Source organism: Ziziphus jujuba, chromosome 10 (genome assembly GCF_031755915.1).
Source record: "Ziziphus jujuba cultivar Dongzao chromosome 10, ASM3175591v1".
In the NCBI taxonomy this organism is placed as follows: Eukaryota; Viridiplantae; Streptophyta; class Magnoliopsida; order Rosales; family Rhamnaceae; genus Ziziphus; species Ziziphus jujuba.
In genome coordinates, this window is record NC_083388.1 from 6,267,549 (window position 1) to 6,287,135 (window position 19,587).

The 19,587-nt window shown below is 27.1% G+C and overlaps 1 protein-coding gene across 1 annotated transcript; it reads right to left on the minus strand.

The window, feature by feature from the left end:
* Positions 1-15,736: 15,736 nt before the first annotated feature.
* Positions 15,737-18,263, minus strand: LOC107410620 (heat stress transcription factor B-4d). Its single transcript, XM_016018069.4, has 2 exons — positions 17,707-18,263; positions 15,737-16,685 (listed from the first exon to the last, which is right to left on the minus strand). The coding sequence occupies exons 1-2, from the start codon at positions 18,031-18,033 to the stop codon at positions 15,933-15,935; spliced, it is 1,080 nt and encodes a 359-aa protein (XP_015873555.1). The 5' UTR covers positions 18,034-18,263; the 3' UTR covers positions 15,737-15,932.
* Between the last annotated feature and the right edge of the window lie 1,324 nt (positions 18,264-19,587).

The window sequence follows — 19,587 nt, forward strand, 5'->3', positions numbered from 1 at the left end:
GAAAAAAAATAAGTTGCTTGGCTTTAAGTGGTAAGGTAGGTGATATATCAAACACTCCCCAAATTTGACCCTAAGCCAATTAATGTTTTGATGACTCAATGCCCGTAGCGTGTGGGGAAGCATGCATGCTAGCTAAGATTAGTCCATTCTTTTTGTTTTTTGGATCATATAAGACTACTCATTGACAATTAAGCCACCATATACATACACACATATAAATATATATATATATATATATTATATATTATATATTATAGAAAGCATTGTCAATGATGGGTAGATTATAATATATCACAATTAACACAAAATCATGGATACTTAGACACACGGATCACGAATATCCACCACAAAAAACGTTTGCTGATCATGTCACAGTTGTGTTGCATATAATATGTACACACACACACACACACACATATATATATATATATATATGAATTATGATAGTTGTTCTATCCGAACTTATATGTGTATATATATATGATAACTGTTCTTTAAAAAAATTTTCTCAGCATATAATGTATGACATAATGACTTAATAAATTACTTGAGTAGCACATTAATTAATAATTTTAAAATTAAAAATCTAATTGGGAGTGTGGTAATCTTAGAGCATCTTCAATGGTAAGTAATATGAATTATTTTCTATATGGTATATAAATTGACAATGTTAATATATAGGTAACATAAATATATAGTCAATTTAAAAATTATTCTCCAATGATACTATATAAAAAAAGCTATTAATGGTTACTAATTGTTGCATCTTTTTATTAATCTTTTTCTTTTTAGAATTGGCTTTTGAAAAAAAAAAATTGCTTTTAAGATTTTGATATTGGAGAGTATTTTTTAAAATAGTATCTATATTGCTTAGAAGCATACATGCATAACCCATTAAAACACTTACCATTTTATCGTATTTATTATTATGATTTAGAAGATAGTTTGAATATATATTAATTACTTAATTTCTTAAGCGAATATATTTTCCAGCTGTCGCATATACAGTGATATCTTTTAGATACAAATATTGTCATTGTAAATATTTGTCACATTAATATTAATTATATGGAGGCTTACATGCCACATAATAAATATAGGTAATGATATGTGTATATTGATACTATTCATATGATCAATTTGTGGTATGTGCTAGAACACATGTCAAAACTTAGTACAAACAATATATCTAATTATAAGATTTTGTGGAACATATAAAATGTCCATGTATTATAAGTAGTTTCCAATGTTTTGTCATTGTCATATAGACTTACAAAGGGACTTGCTAGCTTAGGCTGATAAGGAGGACTTCGTCGTAATAGCATTTACAAGGAGATTCACAATTCCACGACCAAAGAAAGGACATATATAATCCCATCCAAGTCTCTCTTCCCTTTAATTCATAAACCTTTCCTTCTTCCGTCTTAACCCTTGTGCTAAGAGATCCTTGCACCATAATGCCCTTTGAATTTTCTCTACTGTTACATATTAGTCATTTATTTTTTATTTTTTCACATTTCATAATCCTCTTTTATTGTGCTGCTAATTTACTAACCTAAGAGATTATTTAGTCAGACAAGCCTACCACAACAATCATATATGGGCTCATATGATAATAACATATCATTTCAGCATATATAAGAGCATCTTCATCAATGATAATGTCGGTTGTAAAAATAGGTATGCAATTCAAGTAATATAAATAGTATTTTAAAAATTATTCTCTAATAATACTGTCTAAAATAAATATCAAATTAATGTGGCCTATAAATTGTTAAGGTGAATATTTATTTTTAGAGACTCTGTTACATATTTTAGATTTTTTTTAAAAAGCAAAATCTTTCTTATCTTTCAAAGAATTACACCAAAAAAACAAAAAAATTAAAGTTCAATTCTTTCAAAAAATTTTAAAAAATAATAAAATATATAATTAATTAATAGCTATAAATAATATTTGCGTACATTATTTTAGATTTATCTATATATTTGTTCCATCTAAAATTTAAATAACAGCAATTTCTATACCGAATATAGAGCAATCGATACTCAACATTGGAGACACTCTTAGAGAATCTACAATGGAAGTGTAGATTATAAAAACAATAATGTTACAGGTACCAAAATGCTCACAAAATTTATTTAGTAAATGACATGTATTAAAATATTATTGGTTGACATATTCATATAACTTAAATATGAAAAAAAAAAAACCTTAAATATATGAGTGAATTAAAAGAACAAATCAATTAAGTGTTTCTACATTATCTACCATATCATTTGATAAATTAATTTTGATGAATATTTTAGTAAATCATGAAAATAAACATGTCTCATAAGTAATATGAATAGGGAAAAAATTGACATTGTCGATTAACTTAAGCAATCCACATAATCTAATTGAAATCTAAAAATATCTTTAATAGTGAATGTGGATTACTCTTTATGTGGTATAAAAATTTGCATTGCTAAAATCTATATAGATAAATGCACAGTTAAATGTAAAATTGTTTTTAAATAGACTATTAAGTAATTATATAATTTATTAATTTCTTTTTGAAAGAATTACCTTTTAAAGGAGAATTTTGTTTTCTAAGAAATTTTAAAATATCTAATAGAGTGTCAAGAATTTTGACAATATCTAGGCTATATAAGTTTGATATTCATTTTGGATATTGTTTTTGAAGAATAATTCTTTAAAAGATTTTTCATATTTCTTAAATGATATATTTATTTTCACAATCCAAATATGCATTGGAGATACTCTAAGTTAGCACTTCATTTATGAACAAACCAATTTCCTTAATAAAAGCTTACTAACAAATTTAGTTGCCCTTTAAAAAATAGTTATGTTATTTTATTTCATTTAAGCATTTTTTTAAAAAATTAGTAAACTTAAAAAAACAACATATAAAGTAAAAACATAATTACCCCTTCCAAAAACATAAACAACATATAATTCATATTTTACCCGATAATTGTATAGTGAAAAAAGATGTTTAAATATTGTTTTGAGCTTACCATGTTGAATTTAAAGAAAAACTCCTTTAAACTTCTCTTACAAGCGCTAGTGCTGCTTTTGTTATTTTATTTTATTTTATTTTTTCCCTAAAAAGGAGAAACTATATATATATATATCTGCAGTGATATGACCAAACAACTTAAAAAAAGATAGAATTAAAAATATATGATCTTTTACTTGTTATAATCTATATTTATGTTAGCTTTAAAATAAATTAATAAAAAAATATTTATAATTGTATTTTTAAGATTGTTTAAGAAATAAATGAATGATGTAATTATGTCTTAGTGGGAAACTATTTATACATATGGAGAGGGTTTTCCATATAAAGATTTTTAACAAAGTTATTTGACATATAATTTAGTCCTTTCAATTAATTTAATGATTCATATTTGTTTATTAAAAACCCTTAAATATCCCATATTCATATCTAGACAAAATTTATTTTTTTTACCAAAATTGTTATTGCTTTCAAAACATTTTTTCTCTTCTTTCCCTCTCTTCTTAATCCCCAATCTCTAAATTTCATACAACATGGACATGCTAAATTATATATAGGAAATATTTCATTTACACCTCTTAAAGTGTAAGATAAAAAAAAACATCTCTCAGATTTATAATAAATTATTCATATCCTTTCGTGGCAATTTTTTTTTGGGGGTAAATGATATTCTCTTTATGGCAATTTAAATTACCCTTATATTTGTCATCAAATTAAATTATTTTAAATATTTTATTCTTCCTCCTTTTTTTTTAACAAAATTTTATTTTTTGGTAATATTGCAAAAAATTAATTTGAAGACTTGAAAAAATTAGTAATTTATATTTTTAACTAATTTTATTTAAATCACGCGATAGTTTTTCAATTAAAAAAATATATATGATGATTTTAATATAAGTTTTTTTAACTAAGTGGTTATTTGTCAAATATATTTAATTAAAATGTATTATAATTTGTCAAATATATTTACCTAAATATATTATAATTTTTTGAATATTTAATTAAATGCATTGTCAAATATATAAATTACTTTAAATTATCATATAGTTTTTCCAAAAACAAATTCACATAGTTTAAATAAAATTTTATTAAAAGTATAGAAAAAAAAACTTTAAAGACTTCAAATTAATTATTACAAAAGAAAAAAAAGAATAATATTTTAAAAGTAATTTGATTTTACTAAAGATATAAGAGTAATTTAAAATGACTCTAAAAAGTGTAGATGATTTATCTAAAACCCATGAGATATTTTTACATTTATAAATCTCAAGGGATGAAAATGAAATATTTCCTTATATCTAATATATACTGCTCATATTGCAAGTAAACCATGGGTAGGGGCAAAAAGTAGCAGAAGAGAGGTCCAAAATATTACAATTAATTAATTTGAATTTTTATCCAGTAGTAACTACTTCTAGGTTTACCAATGTGATTAAAGTAAATTAATGAATAAATAATATGCATATATATTGCTTTTCCAATCGTCTTCCTTCATATATATATATATATAATTTTAACAATCTAACAGCTGTATATAATTATTTTTCACACTTTTTTTTTTAATAAATTTCTCACTATATAAATATATATATATATATATATATATAGATCGGTATTTGATATTTCTTAGGGGGAGTTGATGTGGTCCAATCTTTCATGATGTAGCACTATCTGGTTCGTGAACCTCTCAAAAATTATTATATAGTTTATTACAAATAATATTAATGGGGTTTACATAGTTTTTCTGACAACTCCCAGCACTACTCGCATCAACAATTCAACATGCAATATGCTAGCTTTATGATGAAAGGGACTTGGCAATCATCAATTTTACGAATTACACAATGCCTTTCTAATTGAATTTTTCATTTGCAATACACACATATGTATTATCATTTCAATATGGACCACGCTCCTAAATAAATGTTGGTGCTTGAATCAATTTGATGCTTTATACTATATATTAATTTTCTTGTTAATAAATGATAATATAGAATTTGAAATATTCAACTATAGTAGACCCACCTATTCTTAGCTAGACATTATTGTTGCATTCTATGTTGCTATCGGCGAGATTTATTGAGGTTAGGGATCTCTTAAAAAATAAAAAACATATATTATTAGTAGGGTATTTTTTGTGGTCTAAGATTTCATTTAGATGAGCAAGCTAGATGGTTTTATGTGAAACGTCCACAAGTTTTTTGGTATTTAATTTAATAGTTTTACTATTTGTCACGATTAATGATAATTATTAATTTATGTAATAAATTTAATTAAAACATTTAATTATATTATTTTTTATAATAAAATTTTAAAAATAATTTTTTAAATAGTAATCATTTAAATTACTATTTAATAATAATTAATAATGATAAATAGTATTTTTTTTATTTTTTTTTAGTTTAAGCATGCATATAAGTAATTTAATTAATTTTGTTCCTCAAATCTTTGTTATCACATAAATAGAAATAGAAAAATGAAAATAATAATTATCCTACAAATAGCAATTTATCATGCACATCAATGATATATATATATATATAATACTTTCAAGTATATATAGAGTCATTTAAATTTTGCTACACATATTTTCTTTTCTTTTTTTTTTTTTTTTTGGAAGGAAAATCTTGTTTGGCACAAATAGAAACTAAAGTACCCCAAAAAAAAATAAAAATGCGAGGTTATTTGGTGGCTAAGATAGAGAGTTATTAAAAAAAAAAATAATGATGAGCCGTAGTTTGTGGGCATAGGAATAGGATATTGATTTAGACATTAGTATATTGGATCCACACAAGGGAAGGCCGGTACAAAAAAAGTTGAGGCCATGAGCATGTTGCTTGTCTAGATTTTCTCAAGCCCCTTTTTTTCTTTTTTTTAATTTGCATTGAGATACCAAAACTGGACGATTTGTCCCTCAATTATTTTCTTAGCCATTCATTCACAAACAAAAAACAAAAATAAAAAATCTTTGCTTAGCCAATCATTTAAAAGGAACTAATTAAACCTTCTATATATAATATCTCTTAAACATGTAATTAGTTGAAAGTTGGAACTAACTACATAATTATTTTGTTTATGTAGTATTTTAGGGTATGCTTACCTCATAGAACCATTTCTTCAACTGGACTATTTTAGTTCAGTACTATAGTGGGAAAAAAAAAAAAATGAAGAAGAATCTCGTTCGATTGAATCTCATCTTTTAAAAGCAAATTCATAACTACAAATTTAAAAACTTGTTCGGTTGAATTGAATATCTCATATTTTAAAAGTAAATTCAAACTAATAAATTAAGGTCCGTTTGATAACAATTTTATTTTTTATTTTTTAAAAAAAATTATGTATAGTTTTAATTGATAGTAGATAATATTTAGTAGATATATCAATTAACTATAAATATTAAATAAAAAATAAAAAAAGCTAAAACTAAAAACCAAGATAATTTTAAATTGTTTTTCATTTTCTGTTTATATTTTTTTCTTTTTACATTTATAATTAATAAAATGTTTTAGTATCATAAACTAATATTAACAAACTATTAAAGTAGATAACCATATATAATTTGAGAAAAAAATAAAAAATGAAGTTGTTGTTAAACAGAGCTTAAATCTTTATTTTAAATTTGAAGGTTATCATGACTTAATATTTACTGTATGTATACATATATTAGCTCAATTTTATTTTGAATAAATATATTTAACTCAGTTAGGTCATGAGAATAAGAATTTATTTTGTTTTTTAGGATACAAAAGCTTGATCATTATTATTTTTCTTTTTTTAAAAAAATAAAAATCAAATTTCAATATCTCTCACTTAACTAAAAACAATGCATATTTATAGGTTTAACCCAATAACTACAATCATTGAAATTTCATATTAGATTCTGGACTCAAATCCTGGTTAACATTCCACTCTCCCAATCATAATGGTGACTAAAACTAAATACAAATGTTACTTAACATTGGCACTTCGAGCTTGTAAATTCATTTCCTTCTAGTAATATTGTGGTTAAGCATTTTTTATTTTACAATAGATAACTTATAAGTCGTTAAGTAAGTAGGTGAGGAAAATTAAGAAACAAAAGGGAAAAAAAAACGACTTTATACAATGTAAACAAGAAAGTCATTTTTATGATTTAAATACTATATTTTCCCTAAAAACTAACATGTAATTTTACATTAATAAAAATCTTAAAAATTAAATCTAACCACCGCTCTCAATGTGTAGGTAATTCTACGCTTAGTTTGTTAACAACTCACATTGTGTTATTAATTTACATCCACTGATAAATTATCACATCAAATGTTATGTCAATTTTTTTGTCATTTATAAAAATATCCTTTTACAATTATAAAAAAATTTCACAATCGTCATTCCAATATTTCAAATCCACGACTTCCTAAATGTGATATGAATTATTTACAACTAAATCCAACTCACTTGATGGATGCGATATCATTTGGTTTAGAGTTTTGGTGAAATTTTTTATCTATATATGTATCTGTGTGTGTGTGTGTGTGTGTGTGTGTGTGTGTGTGTGTGTGTGTGTGTGTGTGTGTGTGTGTGTGTGTAATAATTAAAAATTTTAAAAATTTTAAAAATTATTGACCATGCGTTCATGTGTGTGTCCCAACTCTAGAGTTAACGTGCGCATTAATGTTTGCTTCTTATATATGTCCATTTCAAACGGATTAAACTTAGATTAGATTTTTATGGTTTTATTATATCAAACCATACATTTTTCTTAATCATTTATAACAATTTCCCCCCTCATCTTAATATCTCAAATTTACAGCTTTACATATGTAAATCTTATTATTATTATTATTATTATTATATTTATTTTTTTTTTTTTTAAAGATTTGAGATCAATAGATACCTTTACCTACCTTGGTTTTTTTGGCTAATCAATATACAATAGATATCTTCCTCTAAACAATGTCCACAAAAGAGGAAAAAAAAAATGGATATAAAATTTAAAATAAAAATGAATCTTTGGAGCAAAAAATAATAACAATAACAATTATTGGGAACAAAATCTAATATAATATATATATATATATATATATATGTTCTAGATCAATTCGTATTGAGTTCTCGAAGAACAGTATAGTTCAAATTTCATTAATTTCCACATCATATTTTATATAAAATAAAAAATTTAAATGTACAGTATTATTGCTTATGCATTAGTTAACAATATTATCACTAACTATATATATATAAATACAATTAAATATATATATATATATATACACATATAATCATCCTACACTTCTAGAAGTATATATTTATTAGGTACCACATCCTATGCACGTCCCCAGATATTTATCTTGCAACTAAATAGATAAAACAATAATAATATCCAAAAACACTAATAATAAAATAAAATAACATTTTCATTCATAATTATAATACTGAAATTGAAATCTTTTGCTTTGAAAATCCTTTAAGCCATATGCATCCACCAAGAGGCGCACGGATTTGTCAATGGGTAAGAACCATATAACACAAATTCAACGGCAGATTCAGTGAACAATGATGTGGAGGCTTTTAGTTGTGGATAAAGATACTGTGTCTTTATTTTTTTTCTTAATTGTTTTGATTAATTATATTTTAGTATCTTCTAATTTCATAATATTACAATTTAAATTTTTAATTTCAAAATCTATCATCTTGAGCAATTTATTTTTTATTTGGTACATATTGAACCTTCTGTTAATTACTTAATGGTCATGTTTTTTTAACCTTAATGCAATTACATATGGATTATGAGTTGATTCCTTTGCAAAAATGAATTGGATGTCTTACAGTTTTCTAAGTTATACAAAGTGTTCTCAACATGATTCTGTGTTGGTTGATATTGAATATCTTGGTGATAATTTGATTAACATTCACCAAATAAAAAATAAAGAGCTCAATAAATTAGGTTTTACAACTAAGAACCTAAATCGCAATATCGAAAAACTAGAGGGTACAAAAATGTGCAAGTAACTAATTTTTTTCGTTTTCATTTCTGTTCATTAACAACAAAAACAAAAACAGCAACAATAATAATAATAATATTTTTTTAAAATGAGATAACATATAGTTAGTGGTCAAACATGAATAAAGATAAAATAAAAAACTAATAAGAAGAAGAAAACAGAAATCTCTGTCCGTTTAGTTGTAGCTAGTTTGCAATTCACTTTTCAACTTTGCCTTACTTCAAAACCCCATCATTTTGTCCCCCTATACAAATACATTACACATCTACGGCAAAACACAAGATAATGGCATTAATTTAAAAGGATTCTATTTTAAGTTCTTCTGCAACAGTACTAGTTCTTTCTTGCCTTCTTTCTTTTAAGAACAATGATGAGATTCTTTGAAATTTTTTTGTTCAAACATATATATATATATATATATATATATCTACACTTCATTTTATATGGCCGCATAGAGTTTCAAATTTTAATTATTATACCCACATAATGAGCAATTGAAAATGAACAAAACCCTGCTATAACACCAACTCGCTCAAAATTAGGAACTTAGGAGGGACTCAAATTTACTGGCTTTTTATTCGCAGATCTCTGCTCTGCAACTGACCAGTTGGTACTTGCATGGCTTTCTTGTTAATTCCCGTATTTTTAAATCAATTATATATAATTATAGAAATATTTTATCGATAATTATTATTAAGAAATTATATAATATAATATCGTATAAATAATTCATTTCTAAAAAGAAAATATATAAATAAATAACTTATTAGATAAATTAAGAGTTTTTGATAACTTAAACTCGGCTCAGTTTGTTAATACTCAAGCAATTGGCGAATATAATATATATTTACTCCACATCTATACTTGCCATGGTAAGCAAAAAAATAAATATAAATTCCGAACTATGTTACATAAATATATATATATATATATATATATATAATATGATATAATAAGAGATTTATGAAAATAAATCATAAATAATAATTATTTATAACTGTTAGATTATATATCTAATGATAATGAATATTATTTTTTATAATCATTTTTCATAAATTTCTTATCACATCAAAATTATAAGGTATTCTTTATAAATAGATAATTTATACCATTTGAAAATGGAGGCCTTTATAAAAGTTTCGAATCTTCAGAGACATCCAACATTTAATAAACACATTTTTCTTCACTGCCTAGCTTAAACCCAGCCTCAGAATGTTTCCATATATCTTTCCTACTAACGAATATTATGACTACACATAATAATTTATTTTATTTTATTTATTTCTTTGTTCATTTGTTAAAAAAAAAAAAAAAAAAAAAACTGAAATCATTGCATTCACAAACAAATGGCTGCACGACACATATGGCAGCCAAACCAACCAAATTAAACTAAGAAAATTTAGAACATGTCCATTTCAAATTCCGATTACTAATTTAATGATCATGTGGAATTATCTATGTGCACTTTTAAGTCCAAATTGGAGGCTTTTCTTTTCCACTGCAAAGATTGTTTATTATTGGGGGTTATAAAGCTCTAGTGACTTCTATAAAGCTTTTTGATCCAAATGGTGATCCATGATCCTTTTTTCATTGGTTGAGGGATATGCTTGGGCAATTATAGCATAGAATATTTTGGCAAATGTCAACAATTAGGCCACTTTTATTCTTTTTGCAGCAAACAGATGGTTGCTAGATTGTCATCAAAGTATTAGAGAATAAATTTTAAAAAAAAAACAATTTGGGATTCTAATTGATCAACTACTTATTTATAGGTTTATGCTTTTTTCTTTATTTTATTTAATTTCCTCTTTGTTAGTTATAGATTTTGTAAAGGAGGTCAACAATAATGGTTCTACAAAAGAAATATGCTTATATAAGCTTCCTTGAATACTATTGGGTATGGAGGATAAGATTAGGCCCACCTGGCGAGCTTAAAGAAAAGCTATTCAACATTGACACCTTGAAAAAGCAGCAATCTAATGGTGGGTATAGTGGGGCAAACGTGGCTGAAAATGGAATTCGTGGCAAAAGATTATTGTTCCCACCAATGCCAAAACCCAAAAAAATATACCACACTATAAATGAAATTTGCAATGCAAGAAAAAATACCACAGCATAAATGACATTTGCAATATCAATATGCTAGACATGATATTTAGCACATTTTTTTTTTTCCCGTAAAAGAAAAAAACAAGGAAAAGAAAAAATTGGTCTAACAAAAGGACCATTGCTGGACTTTGCTGGGTGGGGAAAAAAGTTAAAAAGAATGCCCAATACAAAACTTTAAGGCAACAGAAAAAGCATAGACAAAGCCATATATGTAATTGCATATCGCCATGTATCACTATATGTGACATTGTAAAAGGAAACCCTAAGAATCTTATCCAATTGCATATGCTTAGCTCAACAAAAGAAAAAAGACCCATCTTTTCCTATGAAAAAAGAAAAAAGAATAGAAAACATTTATTTATTTATTTATTTTGTTGTTGCTGTTGTTGTTGTTTCTTATCAAATAGTCACTAGCAGCACTCTCTCTTTTGCCCTTTCTTTTTGATATGTCAAAAATCCCTCCATGGATAATGGAAAAAAGAATATAGGATAGAATGGGGATATAAACATTTAGTTATTTAATCTTTAAAAAAAAAAAAAAAAAGGATTTAGTCATTTATTTACAAAATAAATAAAAAAATGCTAAAACAATATTGACCATGGGATTGAGCTAATTGGCACTTAGGGAATATTCCCTTTTGGTTACTTTCAGATTTCCATTAAGGCATACTAGCTTTTGTTGCTTAATTGTCTCCTAAAGCTTAAACATTCAACCCATTACTCAAACCAACTTTAGCATCAGCTTCTGGCCCCCCCGTATGCTTTTCTTAATATTTACATATGAAGTGGAATTTTCAACCCATCTTAGTGCTTACTCCACGATCTTCATTTTGACCATTATTTTGTTTATAATTTTTATTTTGCTAAGATTATAAATTATATGATATTACTAAAAGACACTTGTTAAATTACACCAATTTTGTTCTCGAGAAAAAAATTACACCAGATTTTTAGTGCCTTTGTTACGTCTAATTGCAATTTTTGTGGTTCATCTTAAGAAAGACATCTATTTAAAAAAATAGAAAATCTTAAGAGAGGCACGAGGGGTCCAAAAGCAAACCAAGAAGCCCAAATCATTAGAAAAGTCCAATTCAAGATGAGCCCAAAATAACCATGAAACCAGGGTGTTGGGCCAAATTTCCCCAGAAACAAGTAAAGTCGAGCCCAACATTGAAGGTTACCATTGTCAGACAACCCAATTCCGATAGGCTTCTTTCTGATTGTCCGATTCCATGGACCTTGGTAACGCATACAGGGCCCTTTTTTTTTTTTTTTTTTAATAAGATTTTCCATAAAACACATTTTTTGACCTTTTCAAATCACCAAATATAAGGAAAAATTAAAATTTTCTTTTTCAAAATGAATATCAGATCATAACAAAGATTAGCAAAAATATCATAGACCCTTCCCAGGTTTGAGAAAATATTATTAACTCATTTGAGATTTCTAAATTCATCATCCAACCCTAGGCCTTTAATTTCATCTCTTAAATTTAACAATTAAAAGGTTAATTTCATAAATATATTTATATTTGATAAAAAAAAATGTAAAGAAATTTTTTAAATCACATAAATATTTGGAGTTTTAAATTGCTTTACAATTTCTAATGAATATTTTATATATATTACCTCATTTCATGGTCATAATTAATAATATAAATATGAATATTAGAATTTTCTAAATTGGTAGAGTTTCATCTTTTTATGTAAGATAGGTAATATATATCATAATTTGTGGCATACAATGATAAAGGATAAAATATTAAATTAATATTTACTCTAATCAACATAAGGGCACAATGAATTTTTTACAATTTAAATTGGTCAAAATAGGAATTCTATTAACAGATGTTAACGTCTAGGGGTGAGTGATGAATTTGTAAACTTTGTGAGAGTAGATGATGTTTTACTAAACCCGAGGTCTATGAAATTTTCATTTTATCATGAATTTATTGTGCAGAAACAAATCCATTTCTTTCTTATTTGAAGAATTACTTTACATTAATATTTATAATTTTCTCTTTTTTAAATACAATGATAGGAAAAGTATACATTCTCATATTTTCATAAAAGTTTATGTTAAGTTTGTCCAATTGAAATTGGGAAAAATATTATAACGGGGCAAATTTTTTTTTTTTTAAATAAAATAGTGATGTTAATAATATTACAAACACTATCTAATCTATCAACATATTTATCAAAAATACATATATTATTATATGATTGGTTAATATATTAATATAATTTAAAAATAAATAAATAAATTTTTAAAAAAATTAATGTTATTAAATATAAAACAATATATTTTTGATAGATTAAATTATGTCTATAATATCAGTATTCGATTCATCGTCTAAGGAATTTTTAGTTTTTTACCGTTAGACCGTACCTAGAAATCACTATGATACCCATAATGTGGCAGTTTGTGGTTCATTACGTCTGGACTAAATTAATTATTGCCATAAAATTGCAACAATGAAACCAAAAAACAAAAAGGCAAGTTAACAATAATAAATTATGTGAATAATTAGCAAAAAGTATGAAGCTTATACTTGAAGATTGGAAAATTTCGAGGCATGAAGAAAGCACACTAGTTAAATCACAATCCCAAAGCAAAATTTGCCAAAAACACCTTTTTTTTTTTTTTTTGGGAGCCCTTTATTGCATGCTTAATTGGCTACTGTTTTCACCCTTTTTCATGGCCATCTTTTTCTTTCTTTTTCAGAGGAAAGAAAAAAGGTAAAACATATATTCCACATTATGGAAACGTCCAACTCAATGCCTGGAATGATTGCCCAATACCCTTCCCTTTCCACTAACGTCCTCTCCTCTCAAAAACTCCATTATTTTCTTCTTCTTCTTCTTATTATTATTATTATTATTTTTCTTTTTTTCACTTTCTTTCATGGATATTCTTTTTCCCTTTTTTTTCTCCCTATCATCTGTTTGTTTTTCCAAGAAAATTATTTTGATTGAACAGGGGATTGGTAAATTATGATAACTTGATTCATACACCCATTTCAAACTTTCTTATAATTAATTAAGAGCTTGTTTTCAATCAGGTTTTGTTCCCTCAAGTACATAAGCTAACATGTGATAAAAGCCTTGATTAAATTGAGTAAATTCACCCTGCACCAAAAAGAAAAGAAAAAGAAAAGCATGGGGGCAAAATATATTTGATTAGTCAAATATTAATCCACACTTTTTAATGCAAAAAGTAAAATACGAACCCATGATTACCCTACAAATGCACCATAGGTCCTAGTATTTTCTTTTAACCCTATGTTTTGTATTTAATTGGGTGATATATTAAATATTCAGAAATATAAGTCGTGAGAGTAGCAATTAATAATTCCAGTGTGGTGTAAAAAAATCACTGTTTCTTCAAATATTTTGATTTCGAATCCCCCACTTTAATATATAAAATAGCCATTAATTCACCTTACTCTTTATATACGTATATTCATGGAGATATATAGAAAGTTTTTTTTTTTTTTTTTTTTTGGCTGGATTAATAATATAATAATTTTCGTCTGAAGAGGATGGGCCTGACTCTAATCATTTTAAAAGATGTTAATCTGCTAAGCACACCATTAATAAGCCAACTTTATCTGTCGAGACATTGTAAATTAAGCGAATAAGAACACAATGGTTTTTTGTTTTAGGTAATTTTAATTTTTGGTACATAAAAGAAGACAGTGGGTAGGAGATCAGAAATCCCACATGAATATTACTGGAAGGTTTGGGTTCAGAGCTCAGAGACTGTGGGTACGTGAAGACTTGGAAAAACAAGTTGAAAAAGCAAACAAAAACTTTATGATCTTCTTCACTTTGATACAGATATGGCTTTGAGATTTGCCCACACATGCATCAAATAAATATTACAGATACAGATAAAAGAGAAGCTAAAAGACAAGCAGTCCATTGTACTATCCTCTGAACTCTGTGTGTCATCAAGGAAAAAAGCATATTTACTGTTTAATTAGACAATTTTGGGTTTTATGCTTTCGGTGGGAATTTACTTTTTAAATTTATATATATTTTTTAAATTACTGCACCAAGGTAGGTGGTGGTTCACACTACAGGACAGTAGTATTATATATATTGTATATTTTTTTGTTTAATAGAATAAGTTATAAAATATATATTGACCAGAGAAACTTAGAGTACCAGTACGAAATTAATTTAGTTAAAATAATTCGATAATTTTCGTATTAATCGATCAAATTTTGCCACAGAAGCTTCCTAAAAGCATATTGCCAACATGCAGATAATTTCTTTCTTTTCTTTTTCTTTTCTTTTTCTTTTTTAACTTTAGGTACAATATATTACTAACAAAAACAAGATTGAGTTTTGCAATATTGTCCATGATCATGGCTGCACCCCCAAATATTTATATATGTATATATATATATATATATTATATAGTTATCAAAATAATTCTAGCATATATCGTTGATCTCTTATTAGACATAATAAAAATTTATCCGATCAATTTTTTAAATTTATTTTTTTTTTCAAAAAAAAAAAAAAAAAAGGCTGCAAGGAAATTTAACTGTTGTAAGAAAGGACTTTAGTTTAATATTATCATCCAAAAGACTAGTTGCTACTTGCCATATATAATAACGTGCAATATCTATATATATTCAATCAAAGTCCAAGATTTCATCCTCTTTGAAATATAATGAAGATTCCAAAAGATGATTAATTTACTCATGACAGTCACAAAGCTAACTAAAATTGAAAATTATCACCGTTTATCTACATAGCTTTATAACTCCTTTCCCAACACAAAAAAAGAAAAAAAGAAAAAAAAAAAGCTAATCAACGGATACCGTCCAACCCAGTGGTGGTTCCTGCTGATCCAACGGTTCAGGGTGCATTCTCTTTTTGCCACTTAAAGAGACCCCAAACAGTTTTACTGTACTACCACCATTGCCTTCCTCATCAACACTCACTCCTGAACAAGTCTTATTATTATTATTACCAGCTGGACCGCAGCTTCTTCTCACAACACCTGAGTTAACAAAATTGCTCCTTTCCTGAAATGAAGAACCAAGCTCAATGAGTTTAGCAGCCCCACCACCATTAATGTTGTTAGTAGCTGAAGTAGTACTACTAGTGGTAATTCTCTGCTGGTCGTAGCTCAAAGCTGGTTTGACATGGTTTTGGATGAAGAAGATGATGTCATTGTAGAGGCTCTTCATGTGGGTGAGTTCTGATAAGAGCATGAAGTTTTTTCTCCTGAGTCTTTGATTGTCTTCTGTGAGTGCTGTTAGAATATCGGTATTACCTGCTGAAGAAGGTTTTGGAGATGGCAACAATGGAGTAGTACTTTGTATCCAACCCAAAGTAGTAGTAGTTTCATGAAGATTATTATTATCTGCATGTGAAGGTTGGGAAAAATGGGATTGTTGGTGGTGGTGGTCTTGGTGGAAGTGTAGTTGGGAATAATGGTGGTGTTGTTGCTGTGAGGTTTTTCTTCTGTGAATCTCCGTTAACAAATGCTTTGCTCCTTTCTTGAAGTACTCGTTGGCGAACTCCCATCTATCTGCTACTATCTTTTTGAATCCCTGCAATTATATATATATATATATATATATTATATTTCCCATTTGCTTATATAACAACAATTAAAAAGAAAGATTAATGGAAAAAAAAATTATAATATATTTTTTAAGTAAATTTCTTTGGTGGAATGACAAGTCTTGAAATAAATCCCTTTTTTCAACACTTTGAGTGGAATGTTTTGTTGAAGAGAAAGAGAAAGAGAAAGGTTATTGATGATCATAATATTTGTCTTTTGAGAAAAAGCTTTTAATAAATAATTAATCAAAAGAATATTAAATCAACAAAACAAATTTTTTTTTTTTTTTAAATAGTTTATACACCTTTTAAAAGATAACACAAGTATCGATTAGAATTCTCTTAGATAAACAATAATATGGAAGAGAAACAAACCGTAAAAAGAAAAATTAAAAAGAAGAAGAAGAAAATTGATGAAATCAGATCCATCATGGTTTGAAAGCAAAGTGAATTCAGCTGATATAGAGAAATAAAGAAATAGAGTGCATATGGAAGAAAAAGAAGAAGAAGAGAGATGGCAACTATATGTCATGATTCATAGATATAATATATGGAAAGACTATCATAGAGACTGTACAGAGAGCATTAATATTCTTCCTTTTCACTGATTCAGATGCGAGAGACCATCAAACAAGTAGAAAAAAGAATGAAGAACATATTACAACAGAAGGAGCATGTTTAATTGCTGAACATATTACAACAGAAGGAGCATATTTAATTGCTGGTTTCTTACAAGATGAAAAAAGAAACCCATCTCTAGAAATGTTAACCATGAAATCATTGCAGGTCAACTTCAATCAACTCAGAGAAACCACCTCAGAAAAAGGGAAAAGCAGAGAGGAAAAAACATAAAAAGAAAATAAGCCCTTCATTGAAAGCCATTTGGCTAAGAAGAAAACAATCATGGTCCAGCCAGAACCAAGCAAGAAATTGATGTAAAAGAGTTTGTGTATTTATATATATGATATGCATGTAATGGAAAAAAGGAGAGAGAAATAGGAATCTAACATAAGTATTGAGCTGCCTAACAAAGCTAGAGAAATTGTTGTGCTTGAAATAATTGGGAAGGAGATCTCTAGCAAACTCAGGAGGCCTCCAAACAACAAAGGTGGATTCGTCTTCACCCCAAGAAACAATGTGATCAGTTCGAGGGTCATCAACAAGCTGGTATGTCTTTGTCAGGAATGGAGCAGGAACTGCCTTCTGTGACTCCACTGAGAACACCATGTTTTCTTCAGTACTACATGACCTCTCCTGCACTATGAAACCCATTTCTACTTCTTCTTGATCTTCTTCTTCTTCTACATCCAATCCTCTTCCTGCACAGTCTCTCATTGTCTTCCACTACTTCCACCTCCACCAACTATTAATCCCTCTCTCTCTCTCTCTCTCTCTCTCTCTCTCTCTCCTTTGCATAATAATAACTCTCCAACTTTATGAAGCAAAAACATATGACCATGTCACTAAAATAAAAGCTCTCTCTCTCTCTCTCTCTCTCTCTCTCTCATGCAGTTTCTAACTTTAAGAAGCATATGACCATGTCAGCCAAAATATTGAATTTTTCTAGAGTTACTATAATGAGATCCAATGTGTTATTGATTAACTCTTGATTGTTCTCGGGGTATCAGTAGACTACAGTACTAGTGTGAATGCGTATATTTGCGCTTCATGTGACTATATAGCTACCTAGCTATTCCTCTCTATCAGTACTCCATGCACTCTTTATAAAGTTTCAAATTACCTTGGTGAACCATAAATTACTAAATAGAAAAAGTAAACATAAAAAATCGTCTTGCAATTTCTTTTTCTTAATAAAAAAAGTATCATATACATATATATATATATATATATAGTTCAATATACTTTCCATTTTTTTAATGCACATTAGAATGTGGCAATTTCATAACATGCATGACAGATTTATCATTCATTATACAAATGTGATCTTATTTACTTGTCTAGAGTAAAACTTTAGATCTTGTCTTGTGTTGTATATGCATAAAAGGATATATATGCCAAGTCAATAAAAAAGCAAGTGTGTGCATAAAATATACATACATATATTATATGTATATATATATATATATCTGACAATATTTAACACTAATCCATCCAAGGAAATAGAAAGAACTTTGTTCATTCATTTACTTTGTACATTTTTATAGCAAATGGTAAGCACATGAGATCCCCTGTTTCAAATCAAATATATACTGTTTAAAAAATATCATATATGGCTGTAGTAGGAACATTCCTAAAGACATTTATTCATTTATTTCTTTGTATATTCCAAGGCATACCCGTGAGTTGGAGGCAGTGTAAGAATAAGAAAGTAATTTCTTAGTGGTTGGAGTAAGGAAGAATAAATTGATCTGCTGGTGTATTAAAAATATATATATATATATATATATATATGAAAAAGAAAAACCTACTCTGTTGGTGAAAATGATTTTCTAATTCCCATTTCCATCATTTTGGACAAACAAAGAGATGGGTTTCAATTCTCGAAGCTGCGTCCTTCTTTGAGAGAAATTTTGGTCTCTTGCACGACCTCTACAAGATTCCTCAGTGCCAGGGACCACATTCAAATTTCAATTTTCCCTTACTCTTCAACTAATTGGTGATCTTGCATTTTCAAGATCACCCTTTTCTATATAAACCTTCCTTTTTGTATTTCTTTTTGGGTATGTATTTTTGGTGTTTGCCTACTGAAACTAAACTTTCATTCTTCTTTTTCCCCTATAGTTCTTCTTGATTTTTATCTAAAATTATGACAAGAAAAAGGACAAAAAGAATGGTTATGTGTTTCTGAACAATAAGTTTTTGCTTTGAGGGCTGTACCATATGCTTGAAAATAACCTCTATATATACAGATTGAACAACTTTAGTAGA